This window comes from Brachycentrus maculatus, unplaced genomic scaffold (genome assembly GCF_059751285.1).
Source record: "Brachycentrus maculatus isolate JH-2025_06_01 unplaced genomic scaffold, ASM5975128v1 h1tg000173l, whole genome shotgun sequence".
In the NCBI taxonomy this organism is placed as follows: Eukaryota; Metazoa; Arthropoda; class Insecta; order Trichoptera; family Brachycentridae; genus Brachycentrus; species Brachycentrus maculatus.
Genome location: NW_028280926.1, coordinates 890,798 through 909,744, shown reverse-complemented (window position 1 = coordinate 909,744; position 18,947 = coordinate 890,798). Strand labels below are relative to the sequence as shown.

Sequence of the window (18,947 nt, the reverse complement as noted above, 5' to 3'; positions counted from 1 at the left end):
GATAATAAATTTGTCGATTTCACTGTAATCATTATAAATTACTGTCTACAAATCATAAAATCAACTGTTTTCGTAATTAGGATCGCGAACCGCATTGAGTACGGCACGAATAGCAAGCAAGCCAACAAGCTACAAGTAACGAGTTACTGGCAACAGGCTACGGGCTACAGTTATGTAGACACAGACAGGGCTGATATTCGGCTAGACCGGTTGATAAAATATCGATATTTTGGTTTTTTAAAGTATGGGCAGTGTAAATAAATTTACACTAAACTATTTTGAGGGACGAATCGAATTCCTAAAGGAAAGAATGAAATCTAAAGTTAATTTATTGAAATACGCACAGCACACGAAATTGATTTATGTATTAAATGTTAAATCAAACACTGATTTTTCGAGTCTACTAAGTGGTATTTTATTGTTAAAAAAGCTTTTAAGAATAAATTTTGAGATAATTGTTTCGCCTAAATTTGGCATTTTCAGACGAATATTGTCAAATGCCATGACATGACTAGGTGAAAAAATTATCACAACATTAATTTTTAAGTGTTTTTCAAACTATAAAATACTACATTTTGAGTGTGTCCAAATACTTGGACTTCCATATTCTTCTTCATCTTTGATGAGATGTCAAAAATAATAAAATACAACTTAGTAGACTAAAATCAGTGTTTTATTTAACATTTTATATATATAAAATAAAATAGAGTTCTACAAATTACATTTGATTTGAAATATCAGTTACATATGAACAAAAGAATAAGTCCAGATTTATAATTCTACATGATTAAAAAAAAGTAATACTCGTAAATCAGGAAGTAAAATGATGTCAGTTTTTTTGAAAAAATTAAAAACACATCCTATACAACTTTTTTTCTTAAATAACAAGCAAATACTGCATCATAAACAATCATATTGAGTCTGACATCTTAATTCGACATTCTTTTTGTTCAGTTATATTTTAAGAGAAAATAAGTAAATCTACATGTGCATCACATTAAAATGTACCTTTGATTCTTCCTTAAAAATACTTCTATTGAAGAATGTGGACTGGAGTGAAACACCTTGCATTATCTTACTCAAGTGACGTTTTTTCTCAAATAATTAGTACGGCAGCTAGTGAATTAGATGGGGACTACTCGGCTGTCCAAATTTAAAACACAGTAAGAGACATTTTTTTGTAGTACATTTTTTTTGCATTTATGGACTAAGTAGACTCTACTTAGTCCAAAAATGCAAAAAAACGTACTACAAAAAAATGTCCCTCACTGTGTTTTAAATTTGGACAGCCGTACTATTTGGTCACCGGAAACTACTGATCAAGGACTACAAGGACTACAAGATCAAGGACTACAAGGACTACCGGTCATCACCAGTCTATTCCTGCCACTACCAAAAAGTTTGAAGTTTTCAAGACTTAGATAAGCTTTCCATATATACTCGTAGATGAAAAGCTTTTGCAAGATTATTTTTATTGTTAAAATAATTAAAAATATTACATTTAACATATTTTTCTACCTTAAACTGTATAGTAATTTTTATTACTCTTATGAATTATTTGTTTATTTGAAACTAAAATTATAATTCCTTTCAAGATAAATATTTTTTTCGTGTTTTGGTCCTGTGTCGCGGACTCTTATAATGAGCCGAATTCTCAGGCTCACAGAAATAGTATAAAATTGAAATATTTGGGTTAACAATAAAAACACACATACTAATATATTTTTTTTAAATAACTCTATTCTATATACATTTTTTAAGAGTGTTGTAGTCATTTCCAGATGTTCGTCTATTTCCTGCTATTGTTGCCTCAAATGTCCTCATAATGTAAAGAGTTCCGGTTGTTCAATGTGTTGAATATCAGCCCTGGGTTCGCGTTCATACCAGGCTTAGATGAGTAGGTAAGAGGTCATAGGGTACGAGGCGCTTCACCGACGTACCTGGTTTTAGCATACCGCTCTAATGAGATCCAAAATACCTTATTGAATTAATTGAAGAGAAAAGAAACACGCGACATTGCTATTTCAAGAATATCGCAGACTTCTTCTCTAGCACAAAATAAGAATAGACAATAATACCTTTAAGATTCCGATTCGAATGTATTTAGAAATAGTAGTAGTTAAAATAAGAGTCTACCTATATTGTAGTGGTATTCAGTCTTCCTCTTTATTCTCTACTGGTAACTCTAGGTTCAAATTATTGTACAATTGGTATAAACGCAACTCGATTCGATACGATATTTTCGACGACTATAAGAAAATCATTTTAAATGTTCTTTTGCTTACACGCATTCTCTGAGCTTTCGTTTATTCAAGAACATCTGTTTGACACTGCCTTTTAGAATTCATATTGTTTTTTTTTAATATTTAGAATATATGTGTCGCCTACTTTCAAAATCCGACAGATCCAATTCTATAAGATTTTAAATTAAATACTCTATCGGAATGCCAATTGTAGGTTTTATGGTTTAAAATATTTATGTACTTGAAAACCCTGTTAAACATACTTAAAAACAGCGTTGTATTTCAAATTCTGCTATATTCAAGAAACTTGCCTTCTGACCCATTTCGGCCAATCAGAGAGCGGGAATAGGTATAAAAATGAAAATTGTATACTTCTTAATATTTTATCTAAAGATAGACAAATCTTTGAAACATAAATGTTACCCGGAGAATTTTGCATTTTTTGTAAAATCGACTTACATGATCTGGCGGATTTTGAAACTAGGCGACACATATATAGAAAAACTATTTTCATGAGCTTTTTTTAACTCTTTACCTTTCAAAAACTCTTTTCTTTTCAAAACTACATAATAATTTCTCATAAAAGCTTAGTTTTTCAATGTGAAAATCGTTAACGTAAAATGTTACCTGGATTTAGAGAAAATTGATTAATTGGAGTAACATTATTGATACCCGGGGTATATAATGGCAAAAACTAATGTTCATATTTTATTTACATAATCATTAAGTAACTTTACCTAAAAAACTTTTTATTAAAATAGGTTTTTAAGAGATACCTTGGGGTAAATTGTAAAATATATGTTGCTAATAAACGAAAAGAAAGAGAGACATCTATTGAAGAACAGATAAACTTTTAGTTAACTGTAAGCTACCAATTGATAGTGACAATGGTTTCAACAAATATATCATAGTGTTTTTAAATTATGTCACTAGATGGCAGTACAATGATTGTTATCGGTCCATTTAAAAAATATATATACTGTATACCCCTATATAATACAGCTTAGGGATTAATTTATAATAAACATCTTTTTTGCAGAAAAATAAATGTAATTTGTTGTATTCAAAGTGAAAAATTATTTTACAGACATGCTAATAATAAATAATACATTTAAGTTTTTTTTTTTAATTTTAACCAAAATTGAATTATCGTGAATTAATAAAATAAAAATTGCCGATTTAATAAATCACCTTGCATATTAACGAAAAATAAAAAGTAAAAAAGTATTCCGGTACCGGGAATCGAACCCGAGCCTCCTGGGTGAGAGCCAGGTATCCTAGCCACTAGACCATACCGGATAATGTGGAGAGTGTCCGTAAAACTGTTTATAAGCCAAATCATAAGGCAAAAAAATTAAGTCGTTCGAGTAACAACCCTTTCTTTTTAGGTTTTCTGTCGAAACTTCTTGTCTACCGAATTATACATTTTTAATCCAAAATTTTCAATATTTGTCATATTTAGTGAAACCTTACTTTTTCAAAAAAATAAAAACCGTCTCCTTTTTTAAACCGTCTCGATAATCGTTTCCGAAACTTAAGTATTTTACGCTTTCTCCTCCAAACTTTTTAAAAACTTTAATGGTATCTCAATCCAAAAAAGCTTGATTTTTAACCTTTAGTGCGTGGCCTACCTGCCGCACGCTCAGGATGGCAACTGCACAGCTTAAATTAATACTACTGTTCGCTAACGGTTTCGACGATCGTGATCTTAAAAGAAGAATAATTACAATCGGTAATTATTTTACTAGTAAAAGTAAAGTAAAGTAAAGTAATTTACTAGTTATAATTCTATTAAAAACGATTACAGTAAAAGACAAACATGAATTTATTTTAAATAAAAATGTTTGAAAAAATCACGATAATTCTGGCTACAAAGTTAACCTATCATGGAGTATTTGATGTCGAGTTTTTCTTATTAATTAATAACTCTCATTAATTATTGAAAATTCTAATACTCTAATATTTATTTTATATTATCCTGGACTGATCTTTTATATTATCCTGAGTGATCACCTTGCCTTCATATAATTTAAGATCAAGATAACAATGCATCAATACGATGCAGTGCCCTATGCACCATTGGGTTAGAAGAAGAAGAAGAATTATAATAAGTCATGAGCGATGGTAGTACAAAAATATTACTTATTTTTTCTTCATATTTATATGCTAATTTATATAATAAGTAGTCTATATCACTTGAGTTGGCAACATGGATTGATTAATAAAAAACCCTATCTGATTCCATTAATGGAATAATTTATTTGACTGGAATCCAATATGATCTATTTTATTACCAAGTGGATTATCAATTAATCTTATTCGAAAAAAATAATTAATAAAAAATAATAATTGTACATATCGTAGTCATACAGGAGAAAGTGACCAAGTGCAGTTTTTACAAAAACGGGATTATTGACTATTTGATATCTTACTAGCTTAATCTTGCCCTGAATAAATCCCAAAGCGATTTTAAGCTTGGAAGTATAATATAGTGACTTGTCAAAAATGACTAACTGCATTGATGTGTATTTTCTTGTCAAGCAAAAGTGACTTAAATGGCCCTCCTGAACATTTTATGTTTTGTTAGTTGGTCACTTTCTCCTATATATTTCTCCGATAATATATCGCAGTCGTACGACTGCGATATATTATATATAAAGCATAATATTACAATAAATGTACTATCCCAATCGCCAATCTTTTTCTCAGCGTAAATGCATTTTTATTAAACGTAGATAAGAAGAACCATTCATTGTTATTTTATATTACTAGGCAGCTACAAATATAGATTAATATTAACTGATACCAATATTTAAATATATAATGGGTAATCAAATGATTCAAACAGATCATATTTCTACAAATAATCAAAATTAATCTGCACAAAATCTCCGCCGTCCGATTAAAATTTAGTTAACCGTCAGACAGATAGTCTGGAGAAGATAGAGATAGAGGAGTCATAGAGTCAAATTTAATACTCTCGAGGGTTGTTGACAATTGTTTTATTTTTGTTGTATTTATAAAACTGTTAAGATTGACTATGAAAAAACTTTCCCTTCCAAAAAACGGTGGACATTTTTGAAATCCCTAAAACGTATTATTTAATTATTGAAAAAAAAATCCAATTGGAATTTTCCGCATGGCTAATTTGTTATTGGTTTCAATCAATGTTGGATTGTGTTTTTGTCTAAATGTAAAAACACCATTCATTTATCCGTTAATCAAACCAAATAATGGGATTTGACATTTTTCAAAAACACAATTATTGAACGATCTTTTTAGATTCGGTGCCAAATTTTCGTGTGAAGTCATAATTAAGAAATAATTATCACTTTATTTAAAAAATCACCAAAGAGGAAATTTTTATATAAGATATTTTGAAATCAATTATATTTTATAATATGTCTTTTTGGTGATCATGGTCGCCAACATTGACTTAAAAAACAATAAGTTTACTACCAGCATTATACTGCCCGCTCTTCCTCCTACATTTATCAAATTAATCACAAAATATTGTAATGTTTTCTAAATTTCTGAGTAAATGAGTTCTACAAAACAGAGTAAACTTCAAGCTAATGATTAATTAAAGACAGATACAAAAATTGTAATACTAAATACTAATAAAATCATACAAAAAACGATATAAAACCTACCTGAAAATCTTGGAAACTCAGCGGAAATCCGCCGCGTATATTGCATCAGCTGTCAACAAATCGATTCAAATCTCTTTTTCCGCGGCACCGTTATGGGAGAGAAATGAAGCCATTTGATTGGTCGACGGAGCAGAGCGGCAGTGCGCATGCGCATAAACCACGCGTTTTCTTTACAAAGTGACAGCGCGGAGAGCCGTTCTGCTATATTGTTCCCGAGACGCGCGATCGGTCGGCTGTCAAAATAGATATTTTGACACACAATTCAATATCTCGGGGACTTTGACGCGATTTGTAAAATCAAACTAAAAACATAATTTAAAATATATTTGAAAATACATTGGAGAGTTATTGGTGCATTTTAACTGATAAAAAATAGTCCATCCATTCGACACGCGAGAGAATTTTACTGAGTAATTTCTTTTTTTATAAATTAAACTTGACATTGACGAGATGTTTAGTGTGTTTTTTACCATCGTGAGTGTATACAGATAACTTAAAGTATTAGAAATAGACTATTTATTTGTACGATATTTTTTTACGATGAGTGAATCTGACGCAAGGAACATGGAGGCGAATCGTCTCGAGAAATCTGAAGAAAATGACGCAGACGTTTCAAAGGAAGCAGAACCTGCGTTGTGGGTTTTCGGTTATGGGTCTCTATGCTGGAATCCCGGGTTCGAGTTCCGGCAATCGCTCACTGGACACGTGAAGGGATTTACTAGAAGATTTTGGCAAGGGAACACGCAACATAGAGGGACCGAAGAAAAGGTAGAAATCCATTGATACTTTCATTATTTCCCATGAGTCTTTTTGCTACAGTTATTTGCTCGTAACCTTGTGCGTAAGATAAACTCTCATTAATATTTAATTGTGTACCTAGATTACTCGCATGTATGCCTACACCTTCGACAATATCTTGTAGACACATAAAACATTTAATATTAATAATAATGATAATAAAATATCACATTTCGATTAAGAAATGCAAAAAACATCATTGCGTTTTATTTCAAAAGTTTATAAAAAATATAGTTCAATCAAAGTTTTTATATTTGATTAAACTTTTTTTCATATGCTAAAAAAGTAAAATTATACAGTACAATATTTTTGACGAGGTCGTTTTGTACCATTTGGGTTAATTTATGCTGTCTGGCCGTAATCGACCATAATATTATGGCTATGGGTTAAAAATAATTACATAGCGCCAGAAAAACATAAATATGAATTAGTTTCATTAAATTTGACTTATTTTCCTCTTTCGTGTTTGCGGTTGTTTAAATGTTAGTCGTGTGATTTTATTAATTATGTATGAAGAAAACGCATTGTTTTCCATACAATATTTTATTACATACGCGTCTATGTGTAGCGTTGATATTGTGTTCATTTCGATACCACGTTTTTCTAATAAGATCTCACGATATTCAGAAATTTTCTCTTCTATAGTAATTTTTTTTTCTTTATAAATTATCGTAATTGGGTATTAATTTATTTATATATATATCAATGTAACGATAGTAAAAACCTTTTGAATATGTCAATATCTAGTTCTAATTTGTTTAAAATGCGCCTTACTACCCCAATATCAAAAAAATAACCCATTTAGATGTAAAATAGTATCAAAATAATAACTAAAAATATTTAGCTCATTTTTATAGCGCCGTCTTCACAAAATATCGTCTTAAGGGCGCTTAAATTTTTATTATTTATTCAATTTTATGCTATTAGCTTGACATTGGCAAAAGTATTAAATTCTATATGCATCGCCATTATATATTTAATAAAAATCTTATACTATATACAAACATAATTATTAAATATACTGATCTAAATCTGATTAATAAATTACACTCCACAAAAAAATCTAAAATAATAATGCTTGTAGGAAGAAGGTTTTGAATTTGTAATTTAATTCTAATATTTATTTTATAACGTGTATTGAAAACGCTGCAGTTATTCGCCACATACCGTATAATAATATGATAACATCTGATAAAACACGTATTTTATTTTATTACTATTTTTACAAAGTTGCAAAAATAGCATCATTCATTAACACGCACATTTGAAAATGTTTTGTACTCTCACGTGCAACCGAAGATGCGTGTTTTGGACTTCGACCAACAAAATGTAGAATCGCAAAAAAAACAAACATAAAAAATACGAATCCTCGTTCTTTGTGATAATTTGATGTAACGAAATTAACTAAAAATGCCTTCCATCCACCCATAACAGGTGGATAAGTAATATTTTATTCAAAACAATTCCAAGAAACTATTTACATTTGTGCTTCACATATCTGGACAATTTAATTATTATATTTTTCTGAGTATCTGTCTTCAAAGTAATTATTTGCTTTCAGTTATAATCCTTAGAAGTGTGTCACTCAAGAATTTTTCATCTGAATTTGACTCCTTCAATAATAATTTTTAAGTTCTACGTTGTACGCTTTGGACATTTCAAAGAAAATTCAAAATATATGTATTAGATCTCTGAATAGGATGAAGCTTCTTTTTATTCGGAGTTGATATAAAAGTTTAGGTATTCATAGGGCGTATGGCCTGGCATTGGCTTACTTAAGTGATCACTTTGAACCTTGTCTATTCATCACCATTTTGCCCATTTTTTAACATCCATATTCTCTCAGTTCTTGAATGTTATGTATGTTTATAAAATATCTTAACAACTGTTTTCGTATTTCAATTGGAATTGATAATTTTCTTAAAATTATCTTAATATATCGCCGTTGGGTTAAATACAGTGTTTAAGTACATTCAAATGAAAATATTAATAAAAAAAATATAAATACATTTCAATTTAAGTTTTACTTGGTAAATACTACCGGTAAATACTTGGTGAATGCATCGAAACACGTGTCTCAATAGATTTAAATAAATAAATCATTTTCAAACACTGTACGTGAAGCTAAGTCTACATGTTAGAGTAATGTACTTGGGACGTTGAAGGATAGGATCTGTTTCTCATTTTGGATTTATTTATTTATTTATATTTTTATCAGTTTTCTTTTTTAAATATTCGATCGTTATACTTTAGATCGCTGAAATTATTATTATCGTGTTTAACTTTTAAATGGCATTGCTCTCACGGAAAATTGATAATCATGTGATTAGTTCGTTTGTGTGCCAGGCCATCAAATAATAAATTACAGTAAACCCCCCTATAACGTTGAGATAAGTACTGCATTATCGGAGAGAACGTTATATAGGGTAAATGTTTTTAAACTGTATTTGAATTTAATAATCGCTTAGTTCAGTCATAATTGCTGATAAACTATGAAAATTCCAATTTAATCATTAACCCCCTTATAACGTTCCCTCCTATAACGCGGTAAATATCTCAACGTTGTAGGGGTTAACAGTATTTTTTTAATATTGCACTAAGAAATCATTTTTCTAACATATGTATATCGTAATATAATATTATCACCTCAAAGTACTCAAGTTATGCACGATTTCACGACGATTTTCTGTTTATCGAGGAAGTCATTGAGAGGTTATTTGTGACCATCTAACATATAATACGTAACATTTTTGCAAGACGCATTTAGAAAAATACATTGGGCGCGTGATGATCTATTTAAAAATAACTCAATGTTTTTGACCTACCGTTCTTAGTAGGACACATTTAGTTTCGTCTTCCTTTGTGTTACATCTTGAGTACCAACCATATACATTCAAATTTATATGTTTAACTATTCCTTCTTCTGCTTGGTGTAGGCCTTGTGGCCTGTTTTTAAGGGTGATTAACCTCCTGCGATGTCGATTCCCAGCTACCTTATGGTTGGCCGTCCAGTGTAATATGGGGGAGTCTGGATGGTTCCATTCTCCTCACATGCACATACCATTGTCTCCTAACTTTGATTAATTTTATATTTAAAAACTATTGCTTAATATGTTTAATTTTACTAACGTTATTTTTAAAATAAAGAAAACTCATCCGGCAATTTTTTTTCTTCAAAATTTTGAGTTCCCAATGTAGAGAACATTTTTTTAAATATCAATTATTCAACTATTAAAAAAATACATATTTAAATCTTAAAAAAAAAACATTATTGAGAATCCAAAATTATTTAAAAAAAAAAACAAAATGCAACACCAAGCAATTCCAACAAAATTTAAAAAAAATGGAAATCAAATATTTTAATTACCTCCCTACGGATATCAACAAAATAGAAAATATTCAAATACCTTAAAAAAATTATGCTTATTATGTATGAAAACGCAATAAATTATGAAAATAAAAATACTGCATTATATCCTTAATTAAGTCAAATAAATTAATATTGAGTGTAAATCCCTCACCAAGCGAAAGAGCTTAGTCTCTTTTTGAAACCCGAAAAGTCATTTCTATATGCCATTATTTTTTTTTATAGTGTACTATAGAATGGTTGTGACTTTTTTTGTTTACATCTCACCTCTCATCATTTCATGGTACATTTATTCGTTTATATTAATACATTTTAAATATAGACAAAAATCACATAAGGGCCTGTACTAGAGATTATTAGTAATACCTCATTTTTTACGAGTGGCAATTACGATAAAATGCACTCAATCGATTTCATTAATCTTTGTTCGCATAGTTACCGAAGTAGATACCTAGTAATTAGGTACTATTATTAATTTTGGCAACTACAATATATCGTATTTCCGTTTGCATTTTGTCATGTATTACGTGTCGTTTCTTTGTCGTGAAATGTATTGTGCATCGAACATATGTTGAGCCTAATTATAGTTTTATGATTAAATTTTCTTTGTTATGCTATGTGCACATATTGACTTTGTTTTGTAGTTACTTTGAATTTTTCTTTTTCTTTAAGGCATGTTTGAGTATGTACCTACACAGGAATTTGCTCTATCCGTAGTGTGAATTAAAAATGAATAAAAATTATAAATAAATAACTAACTAAACTAACTAACCATCACGCCGCTTCCCCGCAGGGGTAGGCAGAGAGAATAGAGCGCCACACCACTCTGTCCTTGCAAACATTCTTCGCCTCTTCCACGTTCATGCATCTCCTCATACATACCCGCCGATTGTTACGACTCCTAACCTGACCACTTTTAAGTATTTGGCATACCTGATCGTGCCATGTTTTTCTCGGTCTCTTCTGCTCTTTTTTCCACTTACACTCGCCTCATAAATTTGTTTTACCGTTCTTTCCTCATTCGTTCCACATGTCCAAACCATCTCAACACACATTTCTTAATTTTATCGATAATGGTTATCTCAGCTTTGCATTCCTTCCTTATTTCACTATTCGCACATCTATCATACATCGTTTTGTCGCACATTCTTCTGAGAGATCGCATTTCGACTCATGTAACTACATACAAATAGACAATTCATGTAACTACAAAATAAATACCGTGCACCATATAGAAATTGTCAAAATAAGTTTTTAAATTTAAAAAAAATTCTACTTTAAGATGCTGATCTTTTGTCTGGTTTAGAATAAAATTCATTTGATGGTCTCGCTATTTTCTTTTATAAAATTAACTTTCGATAAAGTATAATTTGATATTGTCTGCCTCCGTAGTGTAATGGTCAGCACGCTCGGCTGCCGTCCTGGAGGTCCCGGGTTCGATTCCCAGGGGGGGTCAAATAAATATAAGTGATTTTTTCACTGTAATATTTATTCAATATTACCCTGGACTGGTACCTGAAGCGGAAAGCTGATCACCTTTCCTTCATGTGTAAACGATCAAGATAACACTGCGTTATATGACGCAGTGCCCTATGCACCATTGGGGTGCGGATAAGGGTTTTATTATTATAATTTGATATTTACCACGTACGAGATTATGGTATAACTCTATGATAGAATATAACAACGGATGCGCGTGATGAAAAGATTTCTACTAATCGCGATAAAAAGGATTATAACATTAGATGTTCACCACGTTAATGCGTCTGAAGTACTAACGTAATCACTAATGAGTAATGTATATGCATACAATTGTATTTTACCATCATTGTTATCATGAATATAATATAAGTGGTTAATCTGAGTACTCGCTTAATCGTCATTCTAATTCATCTACGAGAAATGATGGATAAAAAAGTCACAACATTTTGAGTGTGTGTCTAAATCCTTGTTCACAAATCAAACTGGGACACCTAAAAACAGCAAATCAATGTAACTATCAAAGACGCTACAAGTAGAATAAGTTTTTTTTTTAAATTACCTAACGTCCAAGTGACTCTGAAATCTATCTACGGCTTATGCAACACCGCTTATTATGACCCTACTCAGGCTTCAACTTTTTAAGTTTCATAGCCTGTGCCTACTCGTGAGTGGATTTACTCTTTATGTTTAAAGTTACAATAATTTCATGTAATTCATGAGTGAAATTCTAGGCAAAAACACTCGCTAGTAGAATAAGAAAAAAAATCAAGTAGAATAAGACAGAGTGGTTGTAAAATGACTCCGATTGTTTTACAGAAGGGACCAACCCTAGTGCTGTTATTATAGTCTTGTGTGGACAAACTGTGGATTTACTCTTTATGTTTAAAGTTACAATAATTTCATGTAATTCATGAGTGAAATTCTAGGCAAAAACACTCGCTAGTAGAATAAGAAAAAAAATCAAGTAGAATAAGACAGAGTGGTTGTAAAATGACTCCGATTGTTTTACAGAAGGGACCAACCCTAGTGCTGTTATTATAGTCTTGTGTGGACAAACTGTGGATTTACTCTTTATGTTTAAAGTTACAATAATTTCATGTAATTCATGAGTGAAATTCTAGGCAAAAACACTCGCTAGTAGAATTAGAAAAAAAAATCAAGGATAATTAAACAGAGTGGTTGTAAAATGACTCCGATTGTTTTACAGAAGGGACCAACCCTAGTGCTGTTATTATAGTCTTGTGTGGACAAACTGTGGATTTACTCTTTATGTTTAAAGTTACAATAATTTCATGTAATTCATGAGTGAAAATTCTAGGCAAAAACACTCGCTAGTAGAATTAGAAAAAAAAATCAAGGATAATTAAACAGAGTGGTTGTAAAATGACTCCGATTGTTTTACAGAAGGGACCAACCCTAGTGCTGTTATTATAGTCTTGTGTGGACAAACTGTACTGAACACTTCACAAAAACTTCTTATTCTTCATCATCTTTCTCTAGATCATGGGGATCTGTCTGTACCGCCGCCTGTTACTCTTGGGATTTTGACTGCCAGCTATCTCCACCTTTTCGGGGGTCTGCCTGTGGGTCTACGTCATTCGGGGTTTCCTTGATGGACGACACGTGGAAGTCCGTCTTCTGACATTATGTGTACATGCTCATTCCAGTATTGCCTTCGTCGTCATCCCCACCTTACGATATCTTCTGTCTTTCTATTGCTCCGGATATCAATGTTTCTTACGCGGTCTCGCAACATATTTCCGTTTATTGATCTGAGAGTTCTCATCCCAGATGCTCGAAGCCGAGATTATGACCAAAATTTTAATTTAGTTAAATTTCAGTAGTCTACTTGTTAGGTTAGGTTAGGTTAGGTTAGGTTACATGCTCATTCCAGTATTGCCTTCGTCGTCATCCCCACCTTACGATATCTTCTGTCTTTCTATTTCTCCGGATATCAATGTTTCTTACGCGGTCTCGCAACATATTTCCGTTTACTGATCTGAGAGTTCTCATCCCAGATGCTCGAAGCCGAGATTATGACCAAAATTTTAATTTAGTTAAATTTCAGTAGTCTACTTGTTAGGTTAGGTTAGGTTAGGTTAGGTTACATGCTCATTCCAGTATTGCCTTCGTCGTCATCCCCACCTTACGATATCTTCTATCTTTCTATTGCTCCGGATATCAATGTTTTTTACGCGGTCTCCCAACATATTTCCGGTTATAGATCTGAGAGTTCTCATCCCAGATGCTCGAAGCCGAGATTATGACCAAAATTTTAATTTAGTTAAATTTCAGTAGTCTACTTGTTAGGTTAGGTTAGGTTAGGTTAGGTTACATGCTCATTCCAGTATTGCCTTCGTTGTCATCCCCACCTTACGATATCTTCTGTCTTTCTATTGCTCCGGATATCAATGTTTCTTACGCGGTCTCGCAACATATTTCCGTTTATTGATCTGAGAGTTCTCATCCCAGATGCTCGAAGCCGAGATTATGACCAAAATTTAAATATCGTTAAATTTCAGTAGTCTACTTGTTAGTTGAAACTATTAACACGTTTACCAGAAAACTAAACAACTTCAAGGAGAATCACCTTTCAAAATAACCACAAATATCTGCCAAAACTACAACCTGTTTTTTTTCTGGATTGAATCGGTTAAATATTTTTGTTTTCATTCCACGTTTCTAGTTTCGCACTATCCAAATGAAACAGTTGTCGCGTCTGCGTCGTATTATTCATCTGAAAACAAAAACATTCCGCGCATAACGTAAACAAACTAGTTACCTCCACGCAATCCGAATAACAAAATTGTTTATATTTTAATTCAGCAAATTGTTCAGCCAGTCAAATTATAATAATCACAAATTGTTGTACGTCATATTACTAATCAATTTATATTATCCACTGACGCTTCGTGATGGAATTGCATTTTTAATTTATTATTAGATTAAAACCAATATTTTTAGCTTTTCCACTTTTTTATTTGACCAGCGACCGGGTTTCGTCGTTACCGACATCATCAGACTGGTGAGAGGCTATACAAACTGTTATGTTATATATAAAAGAAGACAGGAGTTGATAACCATGATTTGATATAATTTTATGAGAAATTAATTTAATTTTAGTGAATTTAAGTATTGTATGATATTTAAAATATTTTTTATAAAGGTTTTTTTGTATTGAAAGCACGATTTTATATAAAGTTATAAATTTATAACTTTATATAAAATCGTGCTTTCAATACAAAAAAACCTTTATAAAAAATATTTTAAATATCATACAATACTTAAATTCACTAAAATTAAATTAATTTCTCATAAAATTATATCAAATCATGGTTATCAACTCCTGTCTTCTTTTATATATAACATAACAGTTTGTATAGCCTCTCACCAGTCTGATGATGTCGGTAACGACGAAACCCGGTCGCTGGTCAAATAAAAAAGTGGAAAAGCTAAAAATATTGGTTTTAATCTAATAATAAACTAATCAATTTTCAGAATACGATAGTTTATTTGCCTAACTAAAGCTATAGCTAACCATCTCGCCGCTTTTACGCATTAAAAGGATGCGTTTTCATGCTCCCCAGTGATGCGCGCTCTTGATGCTAGCATCCTGTTACTTGCAAATTCAAAACTCCTCGCAGTCGGTTGTGGTGCGAGTAAAAAAGGATTGACTTTTAAAACATACATTTAAGGTGATGTGAACTTTTTTCAAGTATTCATCAAAATATTTATACAAGTTTAGTTTTATATTATATTATTATTTTATTGTTGTGCCCGGCTATGCGTTGTTGTATCTCAGTCTAGTTAAATGTAAAATAAATAAAAGAGAAAACACACATTTCTAATATGTTTACTTTCATAATGCCTTTGGGTATACAATGTTTTAGCAGTTGTCAAGATGCACGCTGTCCTCCATGAGTAATTTAAGTATTGCGTGTGTTTCTGTTACGCTCAACAGATGGCGCAGCCATTTCAAAAAAAATTTACCCGTCACAGTAGCGCGACAAAAATGCGCGCTTATTCGAATTCAACGTTGTGTTAAAGTTTCAAAGGTGAATAATTTCAGGTAATTTAAGATTTTGAACAAACGAATATTTACATATGTGTATATACGATTATATATACGCCAATGACTCTTAGATGCCCGCACAATCCCACGAAAAGTATGAAATTAATAAATATATGAAATTTATAAAAAAGGATAGAATGTAATGTACTCGTACATATTATATTTTTTAAACACACTGTAATAGGTAGTTTCCATTGGACGGTATATTTCACGATTTAAATTACTTATACCCTTTTCATGGAAATACAACAAAGCTATCTCCTGTAAAACCACAAAATAAAGGCTACACAAACATCCTAGTATAATGGCAGATTACATTATTTACAAACGTGTATATAATGAGAAAATAATTCAATATAAATTTCATCAACGTCATAATTCCGCTTATAATGGGTTCAAATTTATTATCCGTGACCTGTTATTCGATAATTGATTCATTTGTAATTTCATATCTTATGTTTTTGACCTTAGATGAAATTATACAAATGAAGATTCAAATAAATATGACAAATATTGTAATTTTCTTTGATAAGCCGCTCAAATTTGCTAAATCTTGAAAGATAATTAAAGCTCGCCGATAATTTCATGTTTATTTTAATTTTAAAATAATATTACATTTTATTTACTGTAAATTGCGATTAAATGCGTTGAGTTTGAAGGTTTATGAAATACGTTAATTAACTGTATAGATACTGAAGTTTTTATATATATATTTTTTATAATAAAAAAAAAACTAAGGGCAGAGTACCTAGCATTCCACCTGTAACGAACTAACTAGATTAACATTTTTTTACTGCTAAAAACATGAGAATATTTCGTTTCATTTGAAAATATTTCTAAGTCTTTGCTTTACACTACTACCCTGTATTTTCTTTCTAAATATTGGCTATAATTATTAATGACTTCTTCATCTTTCTTCATATGTGTTTTCTATTTTCTCTAGGTTTGCTTTTTAATGAAGAAAAATGTGTCGTTTTGGTTTGGGCGTGTGAATCGAATGAGTGAAGAAAGAACAGTAAACAAATTTATAATGCGAATGTAGCTGGTAATAGCAGCAGAAGAAGACCGGAGAATACTTGGCATGATCAAGTATTCAAAATACTTGAAAGCGGTCAGGTCAGACGTCATAATAACTGACATGTTTGTATGAGAGATGCATGAATCTGGAAGAGGCGATGATTGTTTGCAAAGACATATAGGTGTTGCGTTATTTTCTATCTGCCTACCCCTGCGGAGAAGTTGGATGAAGGTTAGGTAAGGTTCCAATTTATTACGAGCATGTGCATATCACGTTTTGAACACTATCACCTATGACGTATGTATTTGTTTAAACCGATGTCAAAGTTGGATTTATCATTTTCTTCTGTACGTATGTAACACGTGAGACATTTAACATTTCGAAAATCTCATGAACTGGTTCACTTATCAATGTTATTTATTATTATATTATATTTATTTACTAAAATGAGTTTACGTCGTTTTTTAGTTAGATTACGATAAATAACTATCATTTTATTATTTTAATTAATTTAATTACTAGTCTTCGTAATTCAATTTCGTTGTTATACATATTATATTATGTACTGATATTTCATTATTATTTATTAAACTTTTATCTAAGATTTGTAGAACTCCACCACTTCATTGCTAACTTAGAATCATTGAGCTGTTTAAATTCGTGCCTTTAGCGTGATAGCGAGTGTTTTTTCCTAGAATTTTCACTCATGAATTACATTAGCTTTTTACATAGAGAGTAAATCCACTCACGATTAGTTATGGGCTATAAAACTAATAAAGTTGTAGCATAAATAGGGTCATGATTAGCGGTAGTGCATAAGCCGTAGCTAGATTTCAGAGTCACTTCCACATTAGGTAATTCAAAAACACTTTGAAGGTATTTTCGAACGAACGATCACATAAAATATTATTTTGACATCTCATCAAAGATGAAGAAGAATATGGAAGTCTGGGCTGGCGACCGTCATAGGCTGATTTAAGTGATCATTTTACAGACGTGTAACATTCACCAATTCTACCCATTATTTACAACCACAATACTCAAATTCTTGGAAGTTCTATGTATCGAAATGGTTGTTCTTTAATCACTAGAACTTCACTAGAGACATCTATTGGTGAGATAAAAATAAGCTTTTTATTGAGCAGAAACTCTATTTATAATTGGAGATAATCCAGATTTGTGAACAAGTGTTTGGTCATATTCAAAATGTTGTATATCACATAAAATGGCGGTCTTTCAATGCGCAATTTTTGTTTTGGACTTCTGGAATCTCCTGAAGTCCGTATTGTAAATAAGCTGTTTTTGATATTTAAAAAAAACATTTGAGCTAAATACGTTATCGGTATTTTAAGCATATTTGTTTGAGACTACATCAATCTAGACATAAACACATTTATTTCTGAACATCTGTAAAAACTGAGCAACAACAAACATATTGTTTTAGCCTTTTAAAACTCTGTATTTTCAGTCTGGTTTTGGCAATGCTATTTTCAGTTAACATATATTTCTTTTATTTTCTACAATCAAACTGTCTGAAATTTAATGTTCTGCCTTTATTTTAATCAATAAAAGAATTAAAAATTAACACAAAAGTAACACTCTCCTTTTAATTCATCCTTCACTTACAATACTACCTAAAAGTGGTAGGTATTACACAAAGTGAAATTGAAGGATAATTCCCTAAAACAAATAAAAAACGTGGAGAAACCCAAGTTTGTGATCAAGGATTAAGACGCTCCTGAAATGTTGTGATATGTTTTTAACGTTATAAAATCATCTTATGATAATAAAAAATAAATAAAAATGAAAAATAAAGTTGGTCCATTCTTTCTGCAAAACCTTTTGTCACATTGCACATTAAAAATTGCGTACTATATATAGTCCGTTTCGTTGTTTCTGTAATCATATTTAATTCTGACTCATCTCTATTAAATCCTCCTAGAATTTCTTACCAAAGTATGTAATTGTATATTTTAATTTCAGTTTTGTAATTTATTCTGTAAAATTAATTACATCACCTTTTGTTGCAGCCAGGGCGGGTAGCAACACTCATCGATGACACAAATGTAAGTATAAATTTTATTTTGTAAAATTATTCAAACGTATTCATCAAATTATCCAATACAACATAATTACTTTATTTACCACCTTTTATTAATTCGTAACATTTTTTTAATGGTAACTAGAAGGTGTTTATTACCTTTGAAATGTCATATAATAATATGTAATATTAATTTATTTCGTATGATAAGTATTTGTGTATTAATAGGCGCCACATTTAATTAATATTTTTGTTTGTTCAGAATTTATTTTT

General features: G+C 30.9%; 1 protein-coding gene and 1 non-coding gene across 2 annotated transcripts in view; one reads left to right on the top strand and one right to left on the bottom strand.

Annotated features, from left to right (window-relative positions):
* Positions 1-3,470: 3,470 nt before the first annotated feature.
* Positions 3,471-3,542, bottom strand: TRNAE-CUC (transfer RNA glutamic acid (anticodon CUC)). Its single transcript has one exon. It is a non-coding gene; the product is annotated as a tRNA-Glu (tRNA).
* A 2,557-nt stretch (positions 3,543-6,099) lies between these two features.
* Positions 6,100-18,947, top strand: part of LOC148308194 (glutathione-specific gamma-glutamylcyclotransferase 1) — a 40,359-nt gene continuing 27,511 nt past the window's right edge. The window contains exons 1-2 of the mRNA XM_088262127.1: positions 6,100-6,664; positions 18,664-18,699. Coding sequence (XP_088118253.1) covers positions 6,437-6,664; positions 18,664-18,699 — 264 coding nt within the window. The 5' untranslated portion in view covers positions 6,100-6,436. The remainder of the gene's footprint in view (positions 6,665-18,663; positions 18,700-18,947) is intronic.